This window comes from Charadrius vociferus, unplaced genomic scaffold (genome assembly GCF_000708025.1).
Source record: "Charadrius vociferus isolate BGI_N301 unplaced genomic scaffold, ASM70802v2 scaffold113, whole genome shotgun sequence".
Lineage (NCBI taxonomy): Eukaryota > Metazoa > Chordata > Aves > Charadriiformes > Charadriidae > Charadrius > Charadrius vociferus.
The window spans coordinates 423,970-439,757 of NW_009647755.1; the positions used below are offsets into that span (position 1 = coordinate 423,970).

A 15,788-nucleotide genomic window follows, 5' to 3' on the forward strand; every position below is an offset into this window, starting at 1 on the left:
CATACATAAACCTAATATGTAGTTCATTAGTACTACTTTATCTGAGTAAAATTCATGAATGTAAACAGACGTCCTACTTATACTCATGTATAGTCCTGCACAAGACAAAGACACTCTGCCAGTGCAATTCAACTCACCGAATCTACTTCTACAATTGGCTTTTCTCTTCTACCACCATGGGCAGCAGAAGCTAAATCCGTAAGCACTATTTCCAAAGATTATAAGAACTGCAAATCTCTAAGATTTTAATAACTAAATAAGCTCCCCTGAACTTGCATTAGGAACTGTTGAGTTGTAGGAGCATTTCAACTGCCTAGAAACCCTAGCAAGGCAAGCAACAAGCAAGAAACACTAGCAAGCAAGGCAAATTTTTTTATACATAATTCTGCATTTAGGGCAACAAGCTACATAAACGTTATGCACTTTATCACACTGACTGCAAAATAGGGTGCTCATGTTCAAAATGACATATAAAATTTTGCATTACCACAGTCTCTCATTCACTGATATACCAATTTTAACCCAAGCAGACTAGGTCACTGTGTTCAGTTACATAGTGCTTCCATGCCTGTTTCTGTGTAATAGGCGGGTGTCAATACACTTCCTATCTCTCATCAATGTGAAAACTTCAAGGAGTGCATAGGGATTCATTTAGTAAAACCCTACTGATTCTTGTTGGAGCTGGAAGACAAGAAAAGAGGCAAGGGTTACTCGCAGAGTCTCCAGTGTAACAGCAGTGGACTTGCCACAATCCACAAACGAAATTAATGGATAACTGTTTTCACCCAAAGAGCAACTCTGTTCATTTCCCCAGTGTTGCCAAGATCTCCTAGGCAAAAAGAAATAGCAATGGTACTGAGAAAGACCATGCTTACAGAGCAAGGAGAAGGGCAGCCGAGGAAGTCCTTTAGACAGACCAGAGTGCCCCAGAGGAGCTGGTATGGGTGGAGCAGGGGAAAAGGGCACAAAGCAACACGAGCCCCTGGAGTAAAAAACAAAGTCAGCCCAGATACCAATACATGTACAGCGTGAAGAGGCAATAAAGAGAAAGCCTGGCTGAGGACAGGGCTTTGGAGGGTGTCCTGGAGAGAGTAGCTGCCACTGTAGAAGGACATAGGGTGTCAAGAAGCGCTAACTACTGACTAAAGACATCTTGCATTTACTGTGCTGTTCCTGGGTGGGTGACAAGAGGAAAACAATTATTTTTATTTACAAACTTCAAAATTATATTAAAAAATGCATTTGCTTAGTTTTAATATTGTTATTATTACTGCATCCTGACAACTAGACAGATTCATATCTGAATCATATCAGACCACTGCCTAGAAGATATGCTTCTGGTGAACTGGATGAGAAACATTAATACTCAGCTCAATAACTGAAAAAGATATGGTATTTGAAAGCGTATCTGGGAAGGTTGGAACAAAATACAAAAGGTGATGTGAGGAAAGCAGGCAACGACATCCAGGACTTACAAAGAAGTTGTCAGGGATTTTCAAGTTAGTAACTATATGACAAAATAATGACATTAAGCCCTATAGCAGTTGTATTAATGTATCCGTCCCCTCCAGGTTTTACTGTTTGATTGGCACTGTTTCACGTGACAAAGATTTATTCTGTGACTGAATGAATGGCAAAAACAAAACACATAGTAACCAGATAAATATTGGCTGTAATGGGTTAAATCCCACATGTCAGAATGTAGACTTCCTACTCTTGATGCATGATAAGAAGAAATATGTTACATTGTCAGTTATCAAACTGAATAGTTTACTGTTCAGAAGAGTCAATTTTCTTTATAAAACAAGTAGATTGAGTAGATGAAGTATTGGTTCCATATGTTGTTACATTGAGAAATGTGTTTATCTTGTTATGGATTACATTAAAAGAACATTAAAACAAAAGCGTCCTTCAAACTACGTGACAGTCTCTACTCTCACAACAAGACATAAGATTGCAATTTGTTAACAATCAACCAGATTTTATGTAATTTTAAACAAAATCACATCGTTTCATCTGAGTTTTGCCAAAAAAAGGTCCAATAATGAACCATTTAAGCATACAGTTCAATGACAGTTTGAGAAGCAAAATAATTTTCAGACAGAAATAAGAAAATGTATTAGTCCAAGATCTCCACTAAGAAAACACGAGTGCAAGGCCATTTCAGTCTAGCATCAGAGTTTTGCGCATCTAACATTGCTGCGCTAAATCTGAGAAGAAGGGTGGACCAACTGTGAACAGCAGGACAGAAAAAGGGTCTGTTTAAGGCAGACAAGTGGGTAGGAGTTGTAAGACAATAAGGCGAGCAAGGAGCATCAGGCAGTCCACTGTCCCCACACAAAATCAAGCACACCAGATCACTAATCCAGTTCTTCTGTGAATGTAGAGGCCAAGAGGCAGGCTTATTTTTCCTGTCTGTGCTCCACCTCCAATTTACTTTTCATCTCAAAAAAAACCCCAAAACCAAAACCAACCACATGACATGAGGCAGTAAAACAACTACAGGCCTTACTACGCTAATGAGAACAGAAGACTGGTTCTGCCTTTCTACACGTCTTCACTTTCTTAATGGGAACAGGGATGTCTCCAGACAGACTGAACATTAATCATTTGGATTCTTTTGTTTAAATTGTATGTGGAGAGAAACTGTAAATAACAAAGTGACCCTTGACACAAATTCCCGTCCATCTCCTCTCTATTGGCATATAATTCTTTCCTTAGCAGCTGAAAAGGCAAGCTTTTCTCTAATGCTACATTAAAGAAAGAACTCCACCATATTCATGCAGAATGACCAAGCAACAACAGCTGCTCACTAAACTGAGGAAAAGTCCACCCACAGCTGTAGCATCGAGTGCATAAATTTTAATAAAAGTTCCAGAGCAGTAAATTAATTATTTTCACATGCAGCTGATGAGTTCAGGGAGTACTTGCTTTACTGATTAAAATGTCTTCATTTTAAAAGCAATATGGCTGCTTGCAAATGTCACGCTAAGTTGCACAACTGCAAAGTTTCTTCATGAATAATGCAGTACGGACACAGGTTATCACGCTCTTCTCCCAGTAGTAATTGTAGGTTAAAGGACATTTACAGCATCTATATTTAAATTCTCAGATAAAGTGGATTATAGAAAATTTAGTCTTCCCTCAAATGGCAACTCAATGGTCTGTGTCTTTTACCCCAGCAGATGCAAACATTTGTCTCAATAAATAGACTTCTGGAAGCTTTGTTTTTTTAAAACTTAAGTGTCACTCCCTATGTGGTTTGACTGAAAGAGATTTAAAAGAGAATGCATTTCTGCAGCAGTTACACTTATTTCTCTTCTATACTGCTACCCTAGATAATACGACAAAAATGGCAACAACTGCCTCATAATCACGTCCAGGTTCTGTGCCGATTTCCAACACCACTGAGGTCTCACATAGCCAAATCACACCAAAAACCAAATATACTCAAGTGGTCCCAAATTCATATGGCATTAGCTTAGTTAGGTTAGGTATAGGTTTTCAATCCACACACAACTGTGGAAGAAGAAGAAAGCTGATTCCATTAAAAAAGCCTTCTGGGTTTATTTCATTTATTTGTCACATGTAGACATCCACCATGGAACGCAGAACCCCCGGTGGGTGTAGCTTTAAAGAAAAGCTTTACCCTTAAACCTCCAATTACATTGCAACAGGGCTAAAATCAAACACTAGCCTGTCCAGTCAATTTATTGGAGTAACACTGAACATCATTTGCAGTTTTACAGAGATGCAGAATTAGATGAGTTTCTAGGCATATCTTCCTAAGATTGTATTTTAAAAAGTGCACATCTTTATAAAGCAGACCAATTTAATGCAGAGTTCAAATCAAGACTCTTATCACAATCAAAACCTTATTGTGACAACAAATCCCTGCACTTCTGCATTTTAGGATGTGCAGAGGGAAGCCAGAAAGGCAGAATCAACCAGAAGCTGCCTGTCTGGCTAGCCAGAAATCCATGGGCCCCAACAGGAAAACACCCTGCTAGAATATTTCATCAGGACTAACTAAAGCAAAGTTACCAGCACTCTGCAGGGGGAGCAATTGCTTAGGGTGATGACTACAAATAGGTTTCATACATCCTGCAATTTGTCTTTGCTTATTCCATTACACCACCAGTTTTGCAGAAAGTAGAATCTTTGCCACAGAAAATAACTTGACGCTATGCAGCCTTTTTCACATCCCAGGACCCTCCCTGGTAATGTGGGCACAAGTTACCACTATTGAATATGGCCATCTTCTCCATGTGGACATTGTTAGATCAGACATCGGACAGGGAAAGTTTAGTTGTCGTAATGCATTTCTGGCATTTGTAACTTATACGCTAAAAACTGGAAATAGATCCACTTTCTTAGCTTAATTAAAAACAAAAAAACCTTGTTCATGCTAAATCTTAAGACAAAATGAGTTTGAGCACTGTCTTTAATAGGGATGTTTTACTCATTTAAGCCTCTCGTTAAGCATAAGGCCAGTTTACTTTTTCAACACAAACGCACAAACATAAACACACTATCTCAAAAAAAAAAAAAAGACAACTATTATGAAGGTCAAAACAACCTATGCATTCCTTTTACCCAAGCCCCATCTCATAAAAGGTTTGCCCCTTAGTATTTGGAGTGGCAAGTCCTAGTCACATCATTTTAAATAAAAAGAAAGCGTAACTGTTCTATATCAAGGCTTGCTGAGTTGGTTTTTTTAAGTCTAGCCAAAAAGGCAGAGAACATTTTAATGCATAGCAAGTAATGGAAGTGAAGCACAGTGATTCTAACCACTGAGCCACAAACCATACAGGGAGTCATGAGAAAAGTCACTTGGCACTAGCAATCATTCTTCAAATAGAAAATTATCAAGAGTCCGAGTTCTTTTGTTGTTTTTTTTTTCTCCTTCAGGCGTAGCAGACAAAGTTGCTCAGTTCTAATATGTCACTGCCATTAAAAATGATTGATCATTGGGATGACTAATTAAGATTTGGTAAGAATCGTTCTTGACTTTCAGAAGATCAAACAACTGGTATTCTACAAAAATACCAGTCTCTGACTGTAGTCTTACTGCAGTAGTCAAAATGTTGTCTTTTGAAACACAGGGAACACTGACAGCGGTTTCTCAAGGAAGGTGCTACAGCTCATGTTCTAAGATTAAGTCCAGACGCCCCCTGCCCTCTACAGAGAGAATCGCAAAGTTTGTATGATTCATAAAAGACTAGTCAAATTTTCCTAAGTTAAATTAGTGGTATCACTCTAATCACAGAAAGTAACTGTAAAAATATAGAAAGAAAACAAATCCATTATTACCTTCTTGTAGTTTGTAGGTATCAGGCATGGCTCATTTCTCCAATAAACCTTTGCCATTAAAAAAGTCAAAGAAATGAGAAGGGGGGAAGGAAGGTATGATCTTACCGGAGTCTCAGCTTTCACCTGGGCCCGCAACTTCTCTCTCATTTCTTTTTCATTGAATTTGGCACTTCTTTTTACATAGACTCCTCCATGCTAACAGAGAAAAAAAGAAAAAGTATTAAATATTTAAGTAGTTTAATGTAGAATAGTTGATAAAAGAACAAACAAGACGACAGCGACAAGTCACCTTTATGACTCACACTGCAAATTGCCTACAAGACATTTTCTCCTAGGATGAAAGCACCTGAAACTAATTTTACATTTGCATGTACTTAAGTTCACAAAATCTGTTTAAATAAAGAATAGATCTAAAAAAAAAAATATCCTAAGACACCTGAAGTGTCTCATTTAAAGGTGTTAAATAATTAACTGGAAGACAGCATTGGAACCCACCCCAGGGATCTATCTATTCCTGACAACACTGAAAAGCAGCTTAACTTGTATATCAAGGGAAAAAAAAAAAATCACACAACTTAAGTTGCTCACGTACAAGTACTTATAGGTCAATGTTTTCAATTTTATGTGCCTGCTCTTAAATAGTTACTAATGCAAATACTGAAATTACATGTATTATACCTATACATACAAAATTTATAAGTAGCACAAAAGTAACTAGCCTAAGTCTTGAAAACTTCCATGCAATTTATTACAGAATCAGACTTTTGTTAAAGAAGTTACATACTGAGATAATAATTGAATAAGTAAGATAAAACCTTTAGAAGGCAAAAGATTTTATAAAAGTATTTTTACTGAAAATGATTATAAAAATTTAGACCATTTCCTGGAAAATATTCATTTTATAACATGTTCCACACAACTTATCATAAAAACTTCAGTAAAAGGACTATGGCAAAGTACACACGTAGAAAGTGGGTTATGAAGAAATTAAATTTGCCTCATCATTTCCCTCTTCCCCCACTTTGTTTTATCTACAGCATAGCTACAAGAGGATGTAAACAAACATTCTCCAAAATGGACTACTGAGACAATGAATTCTGAAAAAAAAAAATAAAATAAAAAATAGCTTCCATATAACAGAATTTCATTTTTAGGGTACATGGTTTTCATGGGTTTTCTAACTGACTATTGGCATTAGGATCTGTCAGATAATTTCTGGCTATTTATGGTTTTACACACCCTTAACAGAAAGGTGACTAGAGATTAAAACTAAGACCTGAACGTCGTTCAAAGCTCCTATCTCAGGAAAAGATACAGTACATTGTAGAAACAGAGGCGGTGGCGTGTGAGTGGAGCTATTATTTTATTTGCATGGCATGGACAGGAATAAAGTTTGAGGGGTTAGGAGGAGGCAGGCAGAAGAGGCGGTTATGCAAAGTGCCTTCAGCCTTTGCTTTTCATGGTGTGGTAAGACCACTGTGCAGCTGCTTAGCTAGTGGTACTTGACGTGACTTAAGTTGTTCTCCAAAATTTGCAGTGAAAAGGAACAGAAAGTCAACGGTGCATTAACTCCATATTAAATATTCTGTCTTAGCGTTGTTGTCTGTGGTTCCCTTCCAAGATGAAGTAGCCAGCTGCAACACTCAGCTGTGCTGCTGTGGCTGGCAGGGCACCAAAACCAAGAACAGAATCCCCCAGTCCATCGAGCTTGACCTTTAGCAGGCCGGAGCATTGTATTAGCACCACCCCACAAGCAGTTTACCAGTCCTGGACAGATAATAGCATGAACGGAAAACTGTTCCATCAGCTGTGCAGCAAACAGAGAGCCACACGTTATCTATACACTCCACATGTAAGACCAGTTTTAAGATCTGACACCATTAAAGGGAAATATTTCTGTACAGTGACACTCACCACAACTGCTTACAGGAAGGGCAAACTCAGTTTGGTGTGAGAAATAATGCACCTACTACACAAGACTTCCATGTAATTGGTAAGTCATCATCACATGTGAGCTCAGCTAGGTCAAGTTTCAATAAATAAGGGAAGGCTGGAATCAAGTCTTCACTTATTTATCAAATTACAAACCAGCTGCAGTAAACTGGGAAAATACTGAACCACCTTTTTGTTGTTTAATTTGTGGACTTAGAGAAATCAAGTTACTGTTGTACCGTTTGCTTAGGGACACCACAACACCAAAGACAGGTTTGGTGTCCCCATCTCAGACTTTTTAATGCTCAGAAATAGATCCGTACTTCTCAAGTAAATACAAACGTACAGTCCCTTAATGTAAGAACAGACAAATTACATACTGCAAGATCACCATTCACTGCATACAACCCAACTACATCAATACGTCAGCTCCCCTATGGCACAGCATTACAAAGCTAAAGAGAGGCAAGCTGCCATACTAGATAAATATTTAGCTAAATTCGCTAACAACCAAAAGGGTGCACAAGCTGATGCTGAATAACAGAAAAGACAAAGACATACTTCCTACATTAAAAGTCAAGCAAACTCTGGGATATCAAAAATATTTATCAGAATTCCATCCCAGCCTCACCAGGTGGTATAAGATGAACAGGAGCTAGCTGCATTTTGGTGGAGAAAGATAGGGCAAAAAAAAATTTCAGATCCACCCAAAAATAATAAAGCCAGTTTTATAAAAAGAAATAGCTCTACCGAATAAATCAAACCTGGGACATAACAGGTTAATTTAAGTGGTTCTTTTCTTTTCTTGCTATTAGATAGCTGCCTCCAAAGAAGAATGCTAGTTATGCAATTGTATATAGCTCAAATTCCCCAATTTGTATTGCATTTCCTTTGCAGTAAGAGATCAAATATATGAACGCTTTTCAAAACAGATTTCTGGAAGTACTGTTTTTAAGGTTATAATTTTTTTCCGCTGTACTTTAAAAGCCCCTCTCTCAGTCAACAATGGATTATGTTTACAAATATACTTCCTTTGTGCCTGAATTTCGCTCTCCTGGACATCCAGACCACGTTTATTTCCAAACAGGATGTTTACCTGAGGTAGGGAATATGAATTCCGTGAGCATGGTGTAACTACGTGGCTCTGGAAACTTTTAGTGGAGTGTAAGTGACATCACTGACAGAACATCAACAGGAAGGGCAGGAAGTGCTTTATGTTTTTGCACTGTTTGGTGTGATAAAAACAATAAAAATACCTATTAGCTTGCACTGCAGTCCTGCTGCATCCCGTCTTGGTCATTTAAACACACACGCATCACCACTGTTAGTAACCTGCCTTTCATTTGTGCCACTGAATTAAATATATACATATATATATATATGTGTATATATATATATAAAAAAATATGTATAATCATCCCCCACTAAATCTTGTAGTAGTTTTATGTTTTGAGGAATCCGAAGCTCAACAGATTTTATTTAATATCTATGTTTTGATTAAAAATGTAGGCTACATTCAGATTAATTTCCACAGGAACCTTCTTTTAACAGTCCATACAGCAGTCAGGAAACTGAGTGCTGGATATTCCAGATAGCAATAATAATTTTCCAAAATCTGGAAAAAAGTCACTTCTGGACACCTAATGATAGTGGATGGAATATATATCCTGTCTGTATTTTAATTAAAGCCGACTTAAATCACCACCAGTGTAATGACTACATACAAGGACAAAGAGCAAAATATTTCCATGCAGCAGACTGGTCACTTTAGAGCAAGAACAATGTAGAGAACCAGAGTCCATGGGGACAAGCATTGGATAACAGAGCAGTCTATTTTCTCCCAGCGGATAACCTCAGTGAGGTATGAAAGGGTGTGACAGTCAGTACTTCATTTAGGGGACCTGGACAGCAAACCCACCAATAAAAAGAAATCATCAACAGTTTTCTTATTTTCTCTGCAGCATATTCTTTTCTAAACGTAGCGATTTTAGAACAAAGGATGGCAACCACCCTTGCTTCTGACTAGATTTATAGCCTACTTTCTGTCAAAGGCACTCATCCAGAAGACAACAAACATTTCAACCATCAAGCTGAAAACATCAGACCTGGATCTCCCAATATCTTGAGAGGCACTCTAACCCCTTACACACTGAACAGACATCTCAACCGCTGCCTGCGCTCTAAGATAACATGGTGAGACAGCTCATACCCTAGAGACAGGCATCTTATTTCACATGATCCAAGACTCCTGCTCAAATTAGGTACCTACAAAGCTACATCTGATTGCTGAGAAAGGCCACCGTTTAAGGCGCTTCCTATTCTTCACCATACGATTAGGCAGTTCATGGATCTGTACCCAATGCTCTCTAAATCCAATTCAACTTACATTAGCTTCTTGGAGGCAAAGTTTGAGAGTCAATTGCCACACAAGGGCCTCCCCACCCATGGCCATATACTTAAAACTTCAAAACTTTCGCCCTTTTGCTGGTTCTAGTAATCAGCTGATCTGACTTGACTTAGGGATGCAAGAGTGCAAGCTGTTAGGAACATGCTGCCGAGGATGAGGGATAAAGTAAAGCCTTATTTGGACATACGTCTGTAGTTGTCTACTCTTCATATATTCCTTTACAAACTAATACATAGTTCGAATTATACCCAGTGTAGTATTTCTCTCAATATCCCCCATCCAGAGAAGGACAACAAAGCTGGTGAGGGGTCTAGAGCACAAGTCTTATGAGGAGTGGCTGAGGGAACTGGGGTTGTTTAGTCTGGAGAAAAGGAGGCTGAGGGGAGACCTTATCGCTCTCTACAGCTACCTGAAAGGAGGTTGCAGCAAGCTGGGGGTCAGTCTCTTCTCCCAAGTAGGAAGCGATAGGACAAGAGGAAATGCCCTCAAGTTACACCAGGAGAGGTTTAGATTGGATATTAGGAAAAAGTTCTTCACTGAAAGGGTTGTCAAACATTGGAACAGGCTGCCCAGGGAAGTTGTGGAGTCACCATCCCTGGAGGCATTTAAAAGATGTGTAGACTTGGTGCTTAGGGACATGTTTTAGTGGTGGGTTTGGCAGTGTTAGGGTGACTCCATGACTCTCTGTTGGACTCCATGATCTTAAAGGTCCCTTCCAACCTAGACAATTCTATGATTCTATCCTCTTGGACACGGCTGACAGTCAATTCAATCAAACTGCCTAATTCTACTAGAAATATTTTTCTAAGTGTTTTTTTTCCTTTTCTTTGCCTGGGTGGAGGGCCATGGGCAGAAAGCAGGCTACTGTTCAGGAAACAGGTAAAAATCAAAGACAGAAGCCAAAGGAGAAAAATTTTATCAAACAGGTACTTCGGAACAGTTACCCAAAACTTAATCCATTTCTATTCTAACAACTAAGCACCCATCTAAATCCTGAGATAAGTACTATGAAGCCATTTCTGTTCACCTAGCCAAATGTACCAATAATTCCAAAACCATCCACCTCTATATTCTATTTCATTTGTATATAGAAACAGTCCTGCTTCCAGAAAAAACACAGAACAGACATGACAAATTCAGAGAGGATTTTAGGGAGGTGAATGCCATCTACACTGTTCTCCACCATTTTAGATCAAAGACCACATCCACTTAGTATGTTGGCTGTGCAGTGACTGTGGCCCACTGTTTCTTCAGTAATTGTGTAATTTTGAGTCACATCAGGTTGAGCTCTCAAACTAAAAGAAAGAAGAGCAACATTATAGAAAGAGGGAAAAGTAAAAAGTAGTAACAGTAATACTGTTAGACTCAAGTTTACAGCATTTTTGCTTAACTGAAGTCCAAAGCAAAACCATCAACACTTCCACAGAAGCTGGGATCTGCTTTTCCTCCACACTATAGCAAAGTCCAATTTTCCTCTTTTATATTGTGCTAAAACCAAACAATTGAAAAATAAATAAGTACACCACAGCAATGTCAATTTACTTCCAATCTGTAGCATGGTAAAAAAAACCCAACCCATACATAGAAAAAAAAGTCTGTTTACACCTATTGCTAAGTTGGGTTTTAGATTGTAAAAAGAATAAAGTTCTAGAATATTCTGAAATGCTTCTAACACACTCTACAGTTTTAATTCTAGTAATAAACACCGTTCATAAAAAGTATTAATTTAGAAAAGTAAACGGATTCTTTCATAATTGTCTCTCAAATAAGATACACATGTAACTGCAGTGAGTGAAATCAGCTATTTTCATGTTCAAATAAACAAGTGCCAGCTCAGAACTACATCTTCCATGCATATATGATAAATGGAAGGAAAGTACATCTTGCATATTTGACCCATGGGCTTACCTGTGAAAAATACCACCCGTACAGTGGAAGCCATTTTAATCCATCTTTCAAGACATACCGGACATGCCCGAGAGCATTCTGCCTAATTGCCAGCATGTCTGCAATAATCCAATCAACTGCAAAGACAAAAGCCCAAAATGTTCAGTTAAACTAGTTTTTAATTGCCACTGATGAAACAAAAAGTGCATGTTGTACATATAAATATCATTAAAGGTTTCTGAACTCGAAGTTCCTGATCATTAGGGCAAGGCTGGAAAGACACACAGATCACAAGATAAGCAGATTTTTTAAATCTATAAAAGGGCAAAGACAAACAAAAAAAAATACAAACCTGTACACTGATGATTTGATAAATATATTACATTTTCTTTATTTTTTGGCAAATCCCCGTAGATTATTACCTAAAAAAGAAATTTAGTATTACTTTATTATTTATTTTCATTGCATTAGGCAGCGATGAGATCCATTGCAGTAATTAGCTATTTACTAGAAAAACTGCCAGCGAGTTAGTACTATGAACAGAAAAACACCCCACCATCGCATCAGTACTCATCATGAATACAACTGACTTATTAACAAAGCAGTGAATATTAATTAATGAGGGCTTAAAGAAAGCTATTCTGTTCCTGTGCCTCGGCCCAAGAACTGGATCCGTGGAAGATGACCTACATCCACAAGATCCCTACATTAATATAATTAAAGGTAAAGAAGAACCACAGATGTACAAAAACACCATTTAACTTTATACATCCAATGAAAAAAGATGTGCTTCAGCCAGACACTTGTTATCATTCAATCTAAAATGGTAGATTTTCCTGGATTAGATCAGGAACAAGATCTCAAGCATTTGCCATGATTTTAACCATCAAGAATTAAAAAAAAAAAAAGCATGAGGTTGAGAATTGTCTTTAAATTGGTCATTAGCTTCCAGCTAGCAGCTTTTGTTACGTTTTTTTTTTTCCTGTTACATTAAAGCCACCCTTTAACCTTGTAGTTTCCCCTACAAAAGGTAATTGCCTACTAGTGAAATAACCTTCTAAGAGCATGACTACAAAGCCAGATGCTGAAGCAGTAATCCAAGTAGGCTTTTAAAATGGATTAATTAAATTACTTTTATTTCAAATATAAGATGAGAAATGAATTAAACCATTTCAATTCTGAATTGAAGAATCCACGCAGCTGTTTAATTATCTTTAATAAATACTTTCATTATCTAATGAAGCTTAGTTTTTCCAACCAGTACATTCTAGGTAGCATTCCCTCCCTTGCTTTGCCAATACCAACACCTGTACTCCTTGTTTCTAGAAGTTAGCTGCATTAAACATACACTCTTCTTCGAAGTGCCTCCATTCACCAAAACCCAACATGCTGTTTGGAAGGTTTACCCACTTACTATCAACTTCCCTAGTCTGGACCACCTGGGAATTTCATCAGGAAGATCTAAATAATATTCAGATCTTGATTAATATAATTTAGTATGCCAAGTCACATATTGATCCTTATAGAAGATCTTTACGAGCACCTCTGGAAAAATCTGTCCACCTCTCCGTTAACCTGTGATACCGGATGGGAAACACCTTGTATTGTAATGCCAGGCAAAAAGCTCACATAAAGATGTATGTTTTACATTCATTCTGTTTGTTCTTCTTAAAAAAATGCAACTGCACTGTTGATCAAATTTTGTTTTCAAGGCAAGAACCCAAATATCGTCAAACTGAGATACTCGGTAAATATATGAACAAGAGATCATCCAGCATACAATAAAGAGCACATTACTTATTTGAATTAATGTTTTTCCACAAAAAAAAAAAGCATGCACAATAAATTTTAACTGAACATTCTTTGTAACAAGCCCGTTGACAAGTATATTCTGAACCGCATCCAAGAAATTCAAACAAAATTTTGAAAACCTGTAGGAGTAGTTTTCTCTTTAAAGTTCTAGGAGAATTTATAACCTTATTGCTGACACTCTAGGTACCAAACACTATTTAGTGTAAAGTAGCAGTCAGAGGGTCTAATCTTACAGTTCAGGTGCAAAAATTCCACTGAAAGAAAAAATTATCTTCCTACTCTCACTTATAGAGTTAAAGCTTCATTTTTAAAGTGTACATTTTTCCAGCAGTGTTACACAGTAGGTCCATAAATACCGTTTTCTTTAATTTCAAGTTAAGACTCTACTATGCAGTTTCTGGCAAAGGCTTTTTTCGAGGAAGGGAAAAGGCCCAATACAACAAATCACTAAACCAGAAGGTCCTGAATGGTATCTGTGCTTTTTTAAAATGTAAGAAAATAAGAACAAGAGGAAAACAGAATCTGCCCTGGACACTGTAAGAGCTGCCCCACACAAGAAACAGGGTTTGAAATATATAACTTCAACTTGTAAAAATTTCCACTTTAGTGTACAAAGTCAAAATCTCAGTGTAATCAGACCCATAATTCAAAGCATTCACTTGTGACTATTGCATGAGTAAAAACAAATATAAAGGATCATTCCCTTAAAAAAGCATGTATGATTGAGACTGCCAAATATAACAGCTAATCAGTATTATTTTTTATTTCAATGAGATTGCATCTAGTTCACTTTTTAATCCCAGAGGAACACCCGCTCACTGTTACTGTAAGCAATTTCTATGTACAACATTAAGTATTACGGTAAGTTACATGTGTTTACATGTAATGGACCCAAATTTTTTACTCATGATAAAATACATAGCCATACTGTTGTACAGAACTAAAAAAAATAATAATACCCCCCCTATCTTTTCTTATTCATAATTAGTTCGCATTAAACACAAAACTCGGGATATTTTATTTTAAAGCAAAGGAAAGAGCGAGAAACTATTTTGTTTGCTCAGATGGCTCAGTCTAAGAGGATGCAACAGGTTTAACTGCAGCATCATTCACTTCAGCACTGCCCATTTCAGTAATCTCGAAAAAAGGCTTATACAGTTCATGTAAGGCCGGCAAACAGCTATTCACGTATGAGACATTCACAGCGAGGAACCGAGAGCTACAAACTTATGGTACAACTGTTATTACAACCAGGTAAGAATGGCAACTTTCAACTGAATTCTCTAGAGTCTTCTTCAGGGTTCACAGGAGACACCCAGTCTTTGGGCAGCCACACAGCTCTCCTGCTGAGGATGGAGCATTTTTGCTTTATTGTTGTGTTTCTGGAAATTTTCATAGACCTTACACAACAGAGGGCTAACAGTTAAGTGCTTTGAATCCTGCAGAAACATTGCCCTTTTCCCTTTGAGAGTATGTCTAAGAATTCATCTGCTTGTGGACAAGCAGAGGAAGAGCCCTCCCAGGGCAAGCCTTTAATTTCTGGCAATCTGCTTTTAGGTGAAGCAGATGACCTAATGTATATTATAGCTGCAGAAGGAAATGATACAGTACTCTTCATGGTCTCCAGAAAGTCTCTGACTCCCTGCTGTTTCTTGTAGCTAACTTTGCAGAATTCCCTGCAGCAGAGACTGTGCAGTCTCTGACTCCTTCTCAGTCTGCTGGTGCAGAAGAGATCTGGGGACCACAGTGAAGGCAAGCACTTGAGTGATCTACCAGGGAGAGCAATGCAGAAAAAAAGTGTCCATAGTGCCAGGTCATGTGCATGCCCCTTTTGAAGCAACCTGAAGAGAGGAGAGTAGCTAAGAGACTCCTAGTCCTCCTCAGAAAGACACTGCTGTTCCTGGGGTCTGCAGAGCACCAGAGGGGGTGGTCTTCCCCTCCGCAGGGCACTCACTAGCCAGCACCTGGGAAGTGGTGCAGAACCCACTTGGAAGGCAATTTTCAGTCGCAGAAGCTGAAGTACCGAGTGTTTTCAGATATTTTATACACAGCTTTCCAAATTCCACAGCATACGTTCAAGCTGATACATGGGTAGAATGTAAGACTGAGAGGATAAACGTCCTGTCTGCCACAATGCAGCAAGTGAGGAATCTCTTTATTTGAATAGGTGCTGCTTTGTTTAAAGAAAAAAAAAAAAAGGCACAATGAAGTCAAGCAAAGAAAGCAAGTTAAAAGGCAGAGCACAACACAGCAAGCCGAAGTAAGCAGAGATTTGAGGGAAAATATTTAAAATGCAGATTTACAGTCTAACATTGCAAACATTACTTGGGTACAGAACATTAAACTGGGTGCTTTTAGCCATGTTTTGGTTTCTTCACAGCCCTGTTCACAGTAACAGGTAATGCTGTTAATATGGGTCTTTCCTTTCTGTTTACGT

The 15,788-nt window shown here is 38.0% G+C and overlaps 1 protein-coding gene across 1 annotated transcript in view; it reads right to left on the bottom strand.

Moving 5' to 3' along the window:
* Positions 1–15,788, bottom strand: part of AGPAT5 (1-acylglycerol-3-phosphate O-acyltransferase 5) — a 65,211-nt gene that overhangs the window by 28,444 nt on the left and 20,979 nt on the right. The window contains exons 4-6 of the mRNA XM_009882150.1: positions 11,892–11,961; positions 11,561–11,676; positions 5,419–5,508 (exon numbers count right to left, since the gene is read on the bottom strand). Coding sequence (XP_009880452.1) covers positions 5,419–5,508; positions 11,561–11,676; positions 11,892–11,961 — 276 coding nt within the window. The remainder of the gene's footprint in view (positions 1–5,418; positions 5,509–11,560; positions 11,677–11,891; positions 11,962–15,788) is intronic.